This window comes from Ischnura elegans, chromosome 1 (assembly GCF_921293095.1).
Source record: "Ischnura elegans chromosome 1, ioIscEleg1.1, whole genome shotgun sequence".
Lineage (NCBI taxonomy): Eukaryota > Metazoa > Arthropoda > Insecta > Odonata > Coenagrionidae > Ischnura > Ischnura elegans.
The window spans coordinates 107,301,597-107,318,571 of NC_060246.1; the positions used below are offsets into that span (position 1 = coordinate 107,301,597).

Sequence of the window (16,975 nt, forward strand, 5' to 3'; positions counted from 1 at the left end):
AGAAATTTTTACCTCTTCGGTGACAATGAGCCACATTTGAATAAGATATATTGTGGCGACAATCTTTCATCGTCTTAAATCTCATTAGCTAAATGATTGGTTCAAACACGGGGTGGCACTAGTATCCCAGCCCCTCTCTCCACAGAATTTGCCCGGCACCCTTCTAAATTTATGCATATGGAGCACCATTATGGTTTTTCACATTATTTCTACTCTCCCCGAGCAAAAATGCTTTAGCAAAACATTGGGTAAACCCCACGGCAGATGTCCTGCTGGCCTCTTAAACATCTGTGGTTAGCCCCGGTCAATTCTTTTAGGACAGAAGACTCCTTGAGAAATACTCTTAATAGCACAATAGGTATTTACTGGAAACATTAGGAGCAACATCTAAATACGGGGTAGCCAACTGGCAAAGAAATATGATCATGCTGCTCAAGAGAGGGTTTTAAACTCATCAATCTGTTTAAACTAATAAATATTTACATATATTTGAACATGATAATGTCTACGTCCACAGCAAACCAAATGGTAATTGGTTAGGTTCTTATCATACAAATGCATTGCTCAATGCTGCCAGCCAATAGGCTGATACCAAGTGACAAACCAAAAGATTGAAGCGCATACATTTAGTATATCCTTATAAGAAAAAGTGACACCTATGTAAATAAATAAATTTTTAGTTGTTTCAGGGGAATTTATGCAAAAATACACATTTGATACATAAATAACAATTTATTTATTTAACAATTCCATAACTTTCCTTGCCAAACCCTTTTTACTTGCCTCAACACTCATTAGACTTAAACATGAAATTATTTTCATAGCAACAGGATTTTGGCCAATATCGCTCTTTTCAAAACTTGAAGTAATAAGCATTTCAGCTATTGTAGATAGTATGTTTAGAGCCAAAAAGCTACATGTTTCTCTAATGTTTTCATCAGCAGGAACTTCTTCTACAATTATTATTATCATCATAAATACATCAGCAATCTGATTTCTGTCGAAATATTCACAGCAGGGAAGAAATTCATCCTGAAATTAACAAAATGTCGTAAGTTTCAGGAAATCATCATAAGAGGGAACACACAGCCTCAAACTACACTTTTATGTAGAACAAACGAAATTCTCAGCATTCTTTCAGATAGGAGTAAGTGTGAGAAAGAGAACTAACGATAAAATATCCCCAACAACCTCATTAATGTTTATTAGGATGTTCTTGGTGCAAATAAGACTAAAAAATATGAAGCAAGAATATTTTGAAAGTAAAATAACCTTGCACGTAAGAGTGAATTCTTGCTGAAATCTAGCACCAAACTTTAAAAAATTAACAGCACTTGAAATATAATCATTTATGAGTACTGGCTTCTCTTCTACTGCGGATAGGAGAATGCAATTTTCATTTAAAAATTTTTCAAAACATCAATAAAAATAATTTCTCCACAACCTAACCTATCAAGTTAGTATGATTCTAAGAGAAAAAGCAATGGTAAACCAGTGAAAATTACATGTTTGAAATATTCATTTGGAAATGAATATTGTTTTACATTAAAATTCAATTCCTTAGAGGAATAATAATAGGGTGTTTTCCTATTTTTTTTATTCCCTAAATTGAAAGATTATTACTCCTGGAGTATGTATTTCACACTTTTAGATTTTTAAATGATGATATCTATTTTTTGCAATCAAATTAATTGTGAAAATTTTCAAACGTGCAAAAAACGCAACGGCTATGTATGATTGCTTGGAAAACCCCATGTGACATTTTTCTGGTTCCGGCTGCTGCTGTGACATCAACTGGCTGCAAATCTGGCCTTTTTCAAATGAGGTTAAAATTGACCTTTATCATTCATCTAAACTGGGATTTCTAAAACCAAATAATTTGTTTATTATGAATACACTAATGGTGGGTAGTGAATTGCAATCAATGCCTTATGTTTTCTTTGATGAAGGAAACTATCCTATTACAATGCCTTGGGGAAATAATAATAGCTTGCTCTTATTTAGTAGCTCTTAAAAATATTCTCTCATCTCCTCGGACCACTATTTCAAAATTGTTAATTTTTGAATTCATTCAAATCTTTACAAAATTAGATACAATAATAAAACTTTACTTCATAACACCAATATTCTACCAATTACTTACCTTTACTATCCTCATATAGCTTTTAAACCATAATTCTATGCAATATGGGATGTTCTTCTCTCCAGAGAGGTATTTTTTGTTTGCCATTTTTATCAAAACAATAAGAACAGAAGAAATGAGGTGAAACAAATTCCAGTAGATATTTTCCATCTTTTCTGAGGCTTCAGAAATTATCATTTTCATGGCATTAACAAAATTTAGCCATTCTGATGTTGTGCATGATGGCAACAACTAAAAGCAGAAAAATATCACAGTAAGATTTTTATTGATAACATCCAGCACCAAATAATATTTGAACACCTTCACAGAGGAAAAAATATAAAAAAATTTAAAAAAATATGTAGACTACCAATTTTCAGCTTTCCTACGATTTGAATCAATGCTACTGAACAATAAATTAAAACTTTTATAGTGATTGCAGTGTCCTCAATTATTGTATACATACATATATGTAATCATGCATTATTGGTTTCAAACCAGACCTGTCACAGATTTGTTGACCACTGAAAAATATGCGGATTGAGTCTATATCAAATTACCATGTAGACAGTACTATTGAATAAATTTTTTTTTTATCGTTTCAATTCTAGTCCACCTAGTCTTGACTGTTTGGTTTGAATTCCATGCTTTCAAGAAACAAATCATGGGAACTAGGAAATGGTAATACTTTTAACTAATATTGGTTTATAAACTGAATTCATAAATCAATTCAGGAAAGAGAAAAATCTGATTAGAATTTGCGATATTTGTTGTCTGCTGTTTTGGTGCTGCGTTGAATTTCGTGTTGTAATGGCTTCTTTTGTTTTTTTTTTGGCACCAATAAACCACAAGAGATCCCAAAGCATCTTTTACACTTCAACCCACATTGATTGTAGCCATTTATTCACAGTGAAAAGGATGTTGAGTTCTATGGAAAAGTTTGGAGTCAGTGGCATAGGTGGGTGAGGGTCCGGACTCCCCCCCCCCCCCCCCCAAAAATATAAAAACATATTTTTTTTCCTTCATTAAAAAAAAAATAAATATTGAAAAATCATGATTTTACAAAATATTTCTTTAAAAAATTAAGTTTTTTTTATGAAAAGTGTTAAAATTAGTTAAAAACCCATTACTATTAGGTATCCAGTTTTCCAAAAATTTCCTCCCCTGGTTTTGGACCCCCACAAATGAAATTCCTGGCTACACCACTGTTCAGAGTGGTGGTTTATTTGTGCCACAATGGCAAAAAGGTATCAGAGTATGATGGTGCTCGCAGCTTAGAAGATATATTACTTTGTTGTGTACCATCACATGATGAGTTATGATCGTGCGAGCTCAGAGCCATCTACATATTAAGTTTGAAGTATTTACATCTTCAAATTGATCTCCTCACTTGGATTCCCTGATACTGTATTTCAGTTTTATGAATTGGAAGCATCTGAAGTTTAAGCAGTGGCGGATCTATGGGGGGTGGCTAAGGGGGCTACACCCTACCCTTGGACATCCAATTTACACTAGATAGAATGATAATTGTTGTTCGGACGCTATTTTTCCCTAATTTTTTGTAAATTGTCCAAATAAAACTTCCACTAAATATTAAAAAAAACCCAACCTCTGAATAAGGCAACATATGAGAGAAAATAAGAGAATAAATGCCGAAAAAATTACTTAAAAAAACTAAGAGAAAAATTACAGCATACCTTATACAGAGTATATGACAGTGGTGAGCTCTCTTTTTTTACCAAATCGAACAGTCTTTTTTCATCTCCGTCTGGTTTATCACACACTAGAAACAAGATTAAAGATTTGAAATCTCTAATGATGTCGCTGGAATGATCAGGCCATAGCTTAGAAAAATAATACTGAGATGTAGGTGATGCTGAAAGCACATTTGTCCTCAGCCACTCCAGGTCATTTTCTGAAACATAAAACCAAGAAAATTTAACTAATGCAGGGTAATTCACAATTCCTAATTACCTGAACAACATATTGATGCCTAAGTTCTAGCAAGACGTACCTCAAAAATAGCAACTTTTCAGGAGAGCAAAAGAAACGATTTATATTTTTGATTGTACACTGAAATTAAAAACAAAAACTTCATAAAACTGAAGAAAAGCATAAATTTGCAAACAAAGAGTTGTTTTTTGCTTGAATTTTATTTTTTTAATATCATTACACTTTCTTTAAGATACCTGTCTCGAACCGGCCAAATTTTGAGATACATGTTGTTAGAACTTAGCCATCGATATATGCAATATGCAACAGATTACACCACAGAGAGGGCTATCAATCATTAACTACAAGCCTATGATCTCATACCTGTTAGCAAAAGCTTTAGCTGCTCAAATTTAACAACATCGAAAGGTTATGGTGTAATTCCATTCACAATCATATGAGTACAAGATTATTTAATCATATGAGTTATGCCAGTGCATGGTTCCCACCCAAACTGAAATATAAAATTCACGGTTTTTTCCAGGTTTTCACGGTCTAGATGTCTTCAAATTCACGGTTTTTAGAGAAATTATTTTAGGCAGAAATATTGATCACGTAACAATCACTGGCCGCATGCTAACTAAAAATTTAACAAATGCGACAGACGCCATGAATGCAAACGCAGCAATGAAAGTGCTACCTCTCCTGACGTCGCTAGCAAAATTCAGCTCGGGCTTAAGTTTGTGAGCGGGAAAATGGAGGGAGCAGGGTGCCAGGGAAATTAAGAAGTGTCTGAATTTTCCCAAGTGTTAATGAACACTTTGGTTACCAGTCTTCCGGCTTTGGTACAAGGCTTAAGGTCAATGAGTCATCATGGCACACGGACCAACAATTGCGCTTAGAATATACGTGTGCAGATAAATGCGTGGACAGTGTCTGCGCATGACTGACCTTGAAATATGATGGACATTTCATTTTTTCTTTTGCTCTTTCAATCGTAGTTCTAAAATCAAGTTTAAGAGATTTTTAAGGTTTCGTGGCGAAATTCAATTAGGCTTTTTCCAGGTTTTTTTCACGGTAGAAAAAATTCACGGCTTATTCACGGTTTTAAGGTTTTCGCGGTTGAGTGGGAACCCTGCAGTGATAATCATGCAAGCATTAACTGAACCAGAAACAGCATGAGAACAGCAGGTAATTATCAAATGTCTTCCTACCTTGGAATGAGGCTTGATCGAGCATCTTCTCTAAAAGAACAGGCAGCTGGGATATAATTAATTCACATGTAGAAGCTGCAGGCACTGAAAAGTACTTCCTCATCTCATACCTCCCTTTCTCCAATATAAGAAGAATATATGCCAAAATTGGAGCAGGATTTGCAATTTCCTTCAATGACAATGATGGGAGAGTCAAAACTGCCTAAATAAATGATAATTACATTGGTTAGGTACTGAAGAAAGTAAAAGGCTATATTGATGCAATAAATGACCGATTTCATGTAACACATCTGCCGTTGCCACCACAGAATTTTTAGCTTTAGAAATTCTATATTAAAATAGGTACAAAATTATTACTGCATGAAAAAGACAAGAGTCCTGAATATTCACCAAAGACTGATAGAAGAAGAACAGCCAATACAACCACCATACTTAACGTGACCTCATTTTGATGAATGTTGCGCAGTATATACTATTTTGGTAATTTTCAAATAAATTATGGGATTTACCAGGTATTCATAGTCAATTTCTAACATGAGCCTAAATAAAACAGTGTTAACATGCCATTTTGACATGTTATAGCTAGAATTATTCTCATGAAGCAATAATGAAATCTATGCCTTTAATTTTTTTCCTAAAAAATTTCCCAATGAATCAGTGCTGGGACTAAAAAATATACACATATAATGCCTGCCATTGCGGCTAAAAATTACAGTGCATAAAAATGATTTTGAAAACATACATAATCAAGAAAGAAATGCCTAAGAGCTGTCCTTCACCTCTGTGGATATTAAAAAAAATATAAATGATAAATACCTAGATGAATGTTTAAAGAATTGGAAACTTTTCATTTTCTAAGTAACCTAATTTTTCATGAAGTTATAGCATAGTCAATAACCATCCTGAGTCAGCTTGACTAACTTGTGTCACATTGCTCTTTTGTTTATGCAAAAATATGCATTTTTTCATGCTTCAAAAACATAGGTATTAATTAGAAGTGCTACAAAACTGAATGTATTACAAAATATATTGCCACCATTATGCGTAAGTATGTGAGTATAAGTATATGAAGCTAATTTATGTTCTTATGGTGCTTTTAATGGCAGTAAAAATTGCTAAAGTTGACACAATTTTGTGATTATTGAACAATTGTGGAATTAGTTAATCCTTCTTATTCAATTAAAAAATGTACACTCACAATGCCAAGAGTAACACTCTGCAGTGACTCTTACCCTAGCCTACAGTGAGTTAATACCTGTTCTTCCCCTTGATGATTGCCAAACAAAATAAAAAAATTGGTTTTGAAGATGTTTTTCCTAAAAGCTACATAGGTATATGAATTTCCTGCCCAGAAATCATTATTTCAATTCTAATGAAAAACATTCCACCCCCTTAATTTCTATCCTCAATTGCCGCTCAAGTTTTTACACAAGGAATATGCCAAGTTATACTGCATAACGCTCATACCCGCTATCCAATTCATATCCCTTTGTAGTCTACTTGCCAGCACATGTTCACATCTGGACCACAATAAAATTAGAGTGGTATGGTGTTATTTCTAGCACAACTATCCCCCGATAAAATCACACCCCGAAGAACTTCACAACCACGGAGTAAACCATGGCCATTTATCCACTGTGCTTCTGGGGTGGGTAGAGAAAGTACTACGCCATATGCCTCTCAGTTTACCTGCATCATTCCAACAAAACTTCTTATGAAGCCAATACATGATCTACCATTTATGCAGCTCCTTCTGCTCAATTAAACAGTCTGCAATGGACAGTCTCACCTAAAGCAATCAATATTGCCCCATACAAATACAACTTCTGAGATAACAGAAAGCTTTTCACCCCAACTAGTCCACAGAAAAGGTTAATACAGAAGGTAAACCGATAGAAGTGATAAAGTAAGGTAGAAACAAAACTTAAGAGATGCAGGTATAGGCATTACATACAAATTTCTTTCTTCATGCCCTTTTTAGCTTCATGAAAAATAAGTCATTAAAACAATTCTAAGTACACGTTTCACCAAATTTCCCTATTGAACCATATTCCTTAACATATTCCACTAATGAAAGAAACAAACCCAGGAAGTCATATCAAGGGGTGACACAGCCTGTAAAATGTTATGACATTACCATAAAACTGTTATATTTTGTTCATTTAAAAATGTTGGGGGCTGAATCCTAATTCTAAATTATTCCTGGTCGGACCACCCATACCAGATAGGTCGAAGGGTAGGAACCAGAGGAAAGGTAGTCCACGTGATGGTGTCCTGTAAAATACACTGTTGGAATAGAAGTGGAAAACCCTACAAACTATCTCTTCCCTGAAAACATGGAATAATATCAAATGAGTGTCAGAAACTCCTCGAACGGAACCCGTCCCCAAAGGGCAGGTGCCATTCATAGCAGCTAGGTCGACAAGGTCCTCGGTGTTGTGAACACGCGAAATCCTTGCTGAGACTTATCATCATCATCAACAGCAGCAGCAATCAAAAAGAAGACAAGAAGTCTAAGAAGATGGAGGAGAAGAAGTCAGCTTAAAATGTAGAGACGTGGAATTTGAGGACAATGATGAGGGCGGGGAAGCTAGAAAATATCAAAAAGGAAATGGATAAAGGGATAATAGATATCTTAGCATTATGGAAAGTGAGGTGGAAGGATGGTGGGGATTACTGGAGTGATGGGTATAGGGTTAATTATAATGGTGGGGAGAAAATTCAGTGAGAGGTACCTTTCGTATTAAACAGAAAGATGAGTAAGCATGTGGTAGGAGTAGGCCAGGTAAGTGATATAATTCTGGCGGTAGAAATTGAGGCACGACCCACCAACTTCATGATACATGGTGATACATGGTGATAGATGCCCACTAGTAATCATAAGAAGGAAGAAGTAGATGAGGTGTATGAAAAGCTCAAGGAAATAAGTAGAGAAACCCTGGGTACAGAAAATCTAGTAGAGGTGGGGGACTGGAACGCCTCAGCTGGGGAGAGGAGGGATGGACACAAAATAGGAGATTTTGGACTAGGAATGCAGAAGGACAGGGGAGAGAAAGCAGCAGAATTTTGCTGGAGATTATTTATCACAATCATGTGGTTCAATCATCATTAAGGGCGAAGGTACACATGGAAAAGTCCAAGGGATATGGGGAAATATTAGATAGAGTACTTTATGGTAAGACAGAGTTTTAGGAATGGTGTGAAAAAATCTTGCAGCTTTGCTGCAGTGGACACGGATTCAGATCACAACCTAGTGCTCAAGAAATGCAACGTAAGATTCAAAAGACTTATGAAAGTCAGGAAGGAGAAGAAATGGCATGTTGAAGCTGTGAAGGGGAGTATGAAGAGAGAATAGCAGGAATAGTGTGGTTTCCTATTTTTTAATTGCCTAAATCGAAAGATTATTACTCCTGGAATACGTATTTCACACTTTTAGATTTTTAAATGGCAATACCTATTTTTCTCCCTTTAATGAAAAGTGAAAAATTTCAAGCACACGAAAACGTGACGGCTAAGTGTGAATGCTGGGAAAAGCCCATGTGACATCTGGCTGCTGCTATGTGAGACCACCTGTGTGCGAGGCTATGAACCCTGCTACGATGCAGGCTGCTTGCTGCCGAGCATGGCGGTAGCATAAAGTACCCGGCTAGCAGGTAGTGCTAGGCTTAAATAAGGATTATTAATACCTTATCAAACAAAAGAAACTTTCCGAGCATAGGCAATTTTAATAAGTGATTAGTAAGACATGTTTCCCTGAGCTCCATGCCTCATACATGCATTGGTAATTTCAGATGATGTAAAACTCCTATCTACTCGTATAGCATCTATGTCCTTGTGATGTCACGTGGAGTGGCATCTCATGGGTGCCAATCTGGTGTTTTTCAAATGAGGTTAAAATTGACCATTACCATTCGTCTAAACTGGGATTTCTAAAACCAAATAATTTGTATATTATGAATACACTAATGGTGGGTAACGAATCGCAATCAATGCCTTTCGTTTTCTTTGATGAAGGAAACTGCCCTATTACTGGAAAATAGTATCCAGGATATTGGAAGAACACAGACTGTAGAGGAAGGTTGGGATAGTATTAAAACAGAAATACATAGTCAAAGCGGCAGAGAAGTCAATCGGCTACATCGACATCAGGGCCCTTGTTCAGTACGGCAATCTCTCAGATAGTTCGTGGTTGGTTCCCGGAAAGACGTCATAATATCGGAATGAGCTATCCACTAAGGTCTATTCAAACTTTCCGCCATGGAATCGCATCCGAGTGCGGCCAATGAGAGGGAGGGTGTCGGAAAATGACTTTCTGTTTCTCAGAATTAGAAAGTGATACGCCAGCTGGTATCTTATGGTACATTTTTACAGCGAAAAAGGTTCTCCAGATTCTGGTAAGAGGTGATAAGTAAACATGCACAACTGGCACGGTATGTGCACTGAAGTTATGGGAAATGAATGGTTATGGAAGGAGAGAAGTACATAATGTTCGAGACGAAACCAGTTGAAAAAATTTTGTGTTAAGCTAAGTGAATAAATACTGATCTTAATAAATATTGTTGTTTTAGGTCGCAGACAATTATATAAACCAATTCTCTCAGTGTTTGGTATCCCGGTCAAGGCGAATGATTTTTTCTTTGTGGAATAATTTCCACATCAGTCCAGACCGTCTTGTTTGTTATAGGTCACAAATTTTGCGGAAAGCAGTAGATCCTACGATAGCTTAACTGGAAAAGTAGTTGATCGAAAACTTGGGAATACGGGATCGAGTCCTGGTCAAGGCTGACTTTTTTCTCTGTGGATTTTTTGCATAAGGGTTACTTTGTTGGTATTATTTTTAATATTTCGATGGATTTTTCCTGGTAACCTACGCAAATTTTAATTCTGAATCTTTTTGATATCATTTTTGCTCAGTTACTAAAGTTTAACAAATTCACTGCAGATATCAGCCCAAGTGGTGCACTAACACGGTTGTCATAGGAGGTGAGGCAAGAGCTTAATTTTACGGTGGAAAATCTGAGTTTGGTCACAGCAAAATCATAGTAATTTAAATATAAAAAATTGTTAAAAGCAAAATTAATGTCATTTAATTGAATTTTTTTTGTAAACAAAATATGAATGCATGATCAAAATTGAGAATTGTGATCTCTTTTGATCTTAGGAACAACTATCGTTATGTAAGAGGATATCAAACCCGTAAACGCTTCAAATGTTGTCCACGCCTATGAAATATCTGATGACAGGGGTTTACAGTAGCCAAATGTGAAAAACAGAAAGAGATGTATGTCACAAATTCCTACAGCAAACGAACTTTCTCGAACAATCAATGATAACCTATCAAAGATAGGATTAACATTGCAAGATTTTTCGAGTACTATGTACATCGTAAACGAAAATCAAGATCCACACGGTGCGAAAATAAAAGAGTTTTTTAGTCTTCGCCTAAAAATGTCACTAAGTACCGATTCCGAAAAAGAGTAAGTCTAGGAGGTCCGTTAAAATCCAAAAAGCATAAATTCAAAAGCTAGCCGATTGAAATCCAGATGTAATGTCAAAATTCAAAGCAAATTGATAATACAAGGCACTAACACTTTTCTAATTTCAACCCAAACACCAAATGCGTGACCTGTATTTGAGGATCCAACTGTAACTGTATGGCAGACAATACGAAATGTAGCTGCATCGAAAAATGGAGTACCCTTTCCTGGCTACGTGCTGGCGAGGTGGTGAGGGAAAACAGGTTGTTGCAAATTATGAATAGTTAAGAGGACTAGCCAATGGGCTATCAATGGGCTAGTTCGACAATTATTTAAAATTTGAAATACAATGATTTTGCTGGTGGCCAAACCTGGAATTTCCACTATGAAATTATGGAGCTCTACCTTCTGCTCGTATGACACCCTCGGTGTCACCTGTATTGGAGGACCACTTTGGCCAGTATCCATAGTGAATTTGATAAACTTCAGTTATTGAGCAAATTATGTCATTACAAAGATTCAGAATTAAAATCAATTTAGGTTGTATGGAAAAATCCATCAAAATATAAAAAGTAATACCAAGGATATAAAGAATAATACCCAGCAAAACACTTGTATGGAAATTCCTCAAAAAAAAAACTAGTCCGCTACGACTGGGAGTTGAACCCAGATCCCCCCCCATTCTCCAGGTTGATGCTTTAGCCACTTGAGCTACTGCGTCTTCATAACATTTACTGTAAATTTGTTGAATGTACATAAATAGATGGTTTGAATGGCTGAGCACATTATTTCACAGAGAAAAAGTCATTTGCCTTGAGCGGGATATACAATGTTGGAAGAGTTGGTCAATATAGAAACTTCGGCAATCTCCGCCTCTCCTTCTGATGACGAGGGTAGGGCATGGAATATATCCCGATAAGCATAGTGGATAGTGTGAAAGAGCTTCCGATTAACGGAAACGGAATCGAAATATTCTGAGATGGAAACGGAAATTTCGATTTCGAAATCTCGGAAACGAGAAGACGTAGTTACTGGATAGGCCTCCAGAAGGATAAAGAAGCTGTGGATTACGGAGGCAATGGTAAAAGAAATGGAGGAGAGAAGGAATTGGATGAATGTGGACACGTAGAAGGGAAAACGAATGTTTAGGGAACTAAATAATCGATAACAGCGTGAAACTAAGAGGGCAAGGGAGGCTTGGTGGAAAAGACAGTGAGAGGAAATGGATCAGTTTCAGAAGGAAGGAGAGCTAGGAGCATTGTACGCCAAAGTTAAGTCGCTATTGGGCGGCAAAAAAGGGCAAGCCCTGTCTAAAATTAAGGCTAAAGATGGGAGGATGATAACCCAGCAAGAAGAGGTACAGAGTAGATGGAAGGAATACGTGGAGGATCTGTATGACGGAAGAAACAGGCCGGGGAGATTGACTTAAGAGGAGGAAAGTGCAGTGGAGGAGGATAATCTTGGGCCGGGGATATCAGATTTGGAAATAGAGGGAGCACTTCCTGATGCGAAGGCTAGGAAAGCAGTGGGCATGGAAAAAATACCATGTGAGCCTCTGAAGAATCTAGGGAAGGATAGAAAGAAAAGCTTTTTCGAATTGGTAAGCAGGATCTATGAGGAGGGATGTTGGCCAGAGGATTTCGTGAAGATGGTTTAACCCTTCCGCCACAGAAAAAGAAGAAAGCTGTAGAATGCAGAGATAATATGACGAGTAGCATATTACCACACATGACGTCAGTGGTACTAATGATATTGAACATAAGAATGGAGTCGAGTGCAAATGAGCATTTGGGTGAATATCAGTTTGGTTTTAGAAAAGGGAAGTCAACTCATGATGCAATAGCAATAATGAGGTCGCTTGTGGAGAGAATATGACCAGGAAAAGCATTTGATAGCGTGTAATGGGTAAATTTAAGGGATATTCACAAGAAAATAACAGTTGAAATCAGAGTTAGATGGTAGAATGTTAGGTAAACGAGGGAGGAGAAGGAAGAGAATAGCATTTTTAGATACAATGAAAGGGAGTAGGCCTTACTGTGAATTTAATAGGGCAGTGCTTAAAGGAAAGGAGGCTCCCATAATACTTCTTTAGTACTCCATGGAAACCTACCTTAATCAGTAGAGTACTATAGTAATAATCCCGCAGGATAGCCCCTGCAACCTGATGCATAGCTCATTTTAAATGTTTACAGTAATTCGGATCATGCCATTGTGGAGGGGTCTGAGTAATACATTGACATCTACAAACAACACTCCAGCCAAAGGAAGTAAATAAATCAGCCATATGGAGTAAATAAAGGGGAGAGAGACCGAAAAAAGATGAATATACAGCCATGATGATTTGCTGATTATATTGCTTGTTTCATTGAAAGATTTTATCAGCCCTTTACTAAAATGTAGCAGCTGATGGCTCAATAAATACACAGAAGATCTTTGATTGTTCTTGATTTATCAAACTAATGAAAGGAAAAGCACAAAAATATAATTTAAAAGAATGAGTAGTCCATTCCTGTTAATTTTTCCCATCATTTTTAACTTTGGCTTTTGGTCATGCTCTCTCTATAATTTTCCTCCCATTTCATTCAAAACTCTTTATTTAGAAGAGATGAAGGGTAAGAAAAGGTGAACAAAAGATGAATGGAAAGGATAAGGATTATTAGGAGGGCGGGGTGTGGTTATGTCATTATCTGGGTCCGCACATAACCCAGATAATGAGGCTCTACTATACTACCAACAACTTCACACAAGAAAATAACAGGACTACAAAACTTACATTTAGTATTTCCAAATATATATTCATGGAATCCCAATAAGAATGTTCCATGCAATCTTCCAGCCCAGGAATAATGCACTTCTCAATGAAATTCTCTTTAGGCAATAGGGATGACTCAATGCACTGAGTGACCTAAGTTTGAGATGTAAAGGTTGAGATTTAATAAATAATTCAACAAATTACACCAAGAAATACAATCATTACTTACCAAGCGAAGAAGATTGGAGTTTTCAGTTTCATTCCAGTTTTTTTGTTTCATTAAAAATGACAGTTGATGACAGAGTATACATATTCCGCGATCAATTGACTGATCTTTTGAATACTTAGAAAATGAATTTTCATTCACTCTTGAAAGACAGACCGATGAGAAGTTTTTTAAAACCTCAACTACAAATGTTATCTGCGAGTGACACCCCACACCTAATACTAACAATCTCCTGATGACATCCACAGGAGACTGCAAACACAGTACACTTATATCCGAAACCAACTGAAAGGAAATAACATAATGGAAGATCAAACTGAGGCACAGGATGGTTTAAGCCGCTGAAAAAAATCAATAAGCCAATTGGTATGTCCCTGAGGCAATTGGACCACCAGGATTATCGGGGAAGCAAGAAAAATACTTTAAATTTTTCATAATAGTATACCCACCTGGTCCATAGCCTCATTTGCATTCACAGCCTTATTCATTGTTTGGATTGCTTTCCCTTCAAAGTCTTCCATCATATAACAGTTTGTCAATCCAAAATCTTCAAAAAAATTTCCAACCAAATTTCCCTGTACGTCTCCTGTCACTTGAGGGTAAGCTTGAAAAACTACATTTCTCATTTTATTTTTCAAGGGTTCGGTAATTTTACTACACCTTTTCTCTTCTGAATCCAAATCAGAGGGCTCCGAAGAGTTCATTAAAATTTCACCAACTTTTTTCTGAAGGAGATAAATTCCTTCCATGCAGTTCAAAAGATCAATGAACTGCTGAATGCAATCCACACATTCTTCTTCTTTGGAGTTCCAGGAAAACTTCATTAAAGCTAAGAGCCACTTCTTTCTTGATTCAGGAGATCTATCGGTTTCTTTTATTTTGAAAATGATTTCACTTACATCTTGAACTTTCTCTATTTCATCTTCATCAGTCACAGGCTTAATTTCCATGTTTTTCAGCACATCTGATAGTTTGACAGCTTCTGGAAGGTCTTTGCAGAATTTCTCCAACTTCTGTCGGCAAAGAAATGCTTGCAAGCCAATCACTTCTTGCAACGTTCTAGAACTAACACTAGAATCGACTGGGGTCTGCCATTCACATTCCGACCATGACAACCACGTAGATAAATCTATAGCATTAAGATTTGATCCTAACGCATTTATTAAACAAATAATATCTTCGTTTTTTTCGAGTTTAATGGAAGTCGACGATGGAGAGTCGATTTTGCAATCTGAAAGCGACAATGAGTAGATTTTATAGATATCTTCCACTTCTGAAACAGAATTTAATCTGTGGCAGAGACATGACTGCAACAATGATAAGAGACTCTTAACGATGTACCCCAGTTCATTTTCCTTTTGCGGGGGATAAAAATAAATGCTGAGAAATTCTTTGAAATAATATGAGACACCACACTTGAATTCCTCGACCATATTCTGCTGCCCATTTGTTAGTCCACTTAAGGCGAGAAGTCTTGCATTTAGCGAAGACAGGATATTCTCCACGGAGGCTAAGGTCAACAAAGATTTATCAACGCGAACTTCACTCAGTAACACCTCCAAATACTCCAGGCACATCGCTAAATGACCATATATAATCATTTCACACACAAATTCGTTGAATTCAAGCATAGAAATAGTTTTAACCAAAAGGAACTTGTCAACTGAAGGTGCTGAATCAACAATATGACAAAAATTGTCATCTTTTGCGACTTCTCCAACGAACGAAAAATTGGAATTCAATAAAAGGTAAATAAATGTTTTCCTCAGCTCCGGCTTATTATCTTCAAAATCGCTAACTATTTTACGCAAAGAGCTTAGAAGTGGCGACTCCATCACTCCTATAATCAAGGAAAAATATCTTAATATAATAATATTTACAAATTTCACCATCAAAATACAATGCACAGTTAGTACCTTTAACGCGAGTGAAACTTCTCTGCAATCCATTTTGGCGATTTAGCGTGACCAAGGCACCTTGTATTCTAGTTAGATATTCACTGAATTCCATATTCTTAACTAAGACTACATAAAATAACGAAGAAATACCACATTAATTTCGCGGGTACATTGCACAGGCACAGGCTTTTTTAATAAGTGAGCATCAAAATGCACGTTGGAGATAAGGCGCCATTTCCTGAATTTTTAAAACTATCCACGACTAATAAGCATTAAGCATATCTGCGTTTGAGTTACAGTATAATAAAATAATCCTGGTTATTGCAAGTACGATACAAATATATAGTATATATAAAGAATAATTGGAGTACAATTACAATTATTCAAAAACGAAGTTGTTACGTTACATGATCAAATTTATTTAGTTCCGTCACTCGCACTATGGTTTGGTAAAATAAGGATTTAAGTGGGCGTTTTGATGTGCGAAAATTTTATGCTAAAAATATTATTAATAGAATCAAAGTAATTATTACTTAATCTATCGACTTGGGTATGGAAGAATGGCTGGTTAGCGTTAAGGAAAAAGTCATAATTCGATCTAATGGAACAAGTTTGGTGCTCCGATTACTTACATGAGACTCAATAATTCTCTTTATTAAACTGGAAAATCGTATTTGCCACAAAAATTTATGAAGGGGAATAAATACAAAATAATACGTTTAAATACTACTGTTTTTATTGCAACATTACTAATACTGCCAAAGGAATTATTTTAATTTTATGTCCACGCGTAAAGTTAATCATGCGAAGACACTTATGGATGAACCCTCTCCATGTATATATCGTGTAAATCACAAGTCGGATTCCATATTGTATATGCGTAGTACAAATGAGGTCTCCAGGGATGCCGACAAACAAAAAATGTTGGGGGGGCCCAAAGCGGGGATCTTGCCTCGGGAAATTTTATAAGTAATGAGTTTAAGTTTTTTAAGCATTTTAGAAGAGTCATATGATCAAAATTAGAACCCTGATAACTCAAATCTCGATATCTGGAAACTCCGGGGAAAATCGACAAGCCTGACACATTTTTTCTTCGCAATCATAACGAATTTTTGAGGGGGCTCGGGCCATCTCAGGCCCCATGGAGTTGCGCCACTGCTCATTAATGACCAGTTCAGAAAATGTTTTTGAACTCCTTACAGTTCTTTTCCGCGCCATTACCAGTGCTGTCTACCTGGAGTAGTCAATATAAGTTTTATGAAAGTAATAGAAGAATCCAAGATCACTACCAGGTCCTTGTTTGATGCCATTCGTATAGCATGGGAAACTTTTCTGAATAATGAAAATAAATTAC

At 36.3% G+C, this 16,975-nt stretch overlaps 1 protein-coding gene across 2 annotated transcripts; it reads right to left on the reverse strand.

The window, feature by feature from the left end:
- Nucleotides 1-717: 717 nt before the first annotated feature.
- Nucleotides 718-15,823, reverse strand: LOC124167744. 2 transcript variants are annotated; one of them, XM_046545759.1, is made up of 8 exons: nucleotides 15,640-15,823; nucleotides 14,173-15,563; nucleotides 13,727-14,008; nucleotides 13,519-13,650; nucleotides 5,269-5,470; nucleotides 3,820-4,037; nucleotides 2,144-2,374; nucleotides 718-1,032 (listed from the first exon to the last, which is right to left on the reverse strand). In XM_046545759.1, the coding sequence occupies exons 1-8, from the start codon at nucleotides 15,731-15,733 to the stop codon at nucleotides 733-735; spliced, it is 2,850 nt and encodes a 949-aa protein (XP_046401715.1). In that variant the 5' UTR covers nucleotides 15,734-15,823; the 3' UTR covers nucleotides 718-732. The 2 variants fall into 2 exon arrangements, with proteins under 2 accessions (XP_046401715.1, XP_046401722.1); XM_046545766.1 differs by having other exon boundaries at nucleotides 14,173-15,583.
- Nucleotides 15,824-16,975: the final 1,152 nt, after the last annotated feature.

What these genes read in the sequence shown, in the direction of transcription:
- LOC124167744 (XM_046545759.1), bottom strand. Translation starts at nt 15,733, where the DNA reads ATGGAATTCAGTGAATATCTAACTAGAATACAAGGTGCCTTGGTCACG. An exon ending in ACTCCAATCTTCTTCGCTTG is followed by an intron (nt 13,651 to 13,726) that starts GTAAGTAATGAT and finishes TCTCAAACTTAG; the next exon opens with GTCACTCAGTGCATTGAGTC. An exon ending in GCTATATGAGGATAGTAAAG is followed by an intron (nt 1,033 to 2,143) that starts GTAAGTAATTGG and finishes TGTTAATTTCAG; the next exon opens with GATGAATTTCTTCCCTGCTG.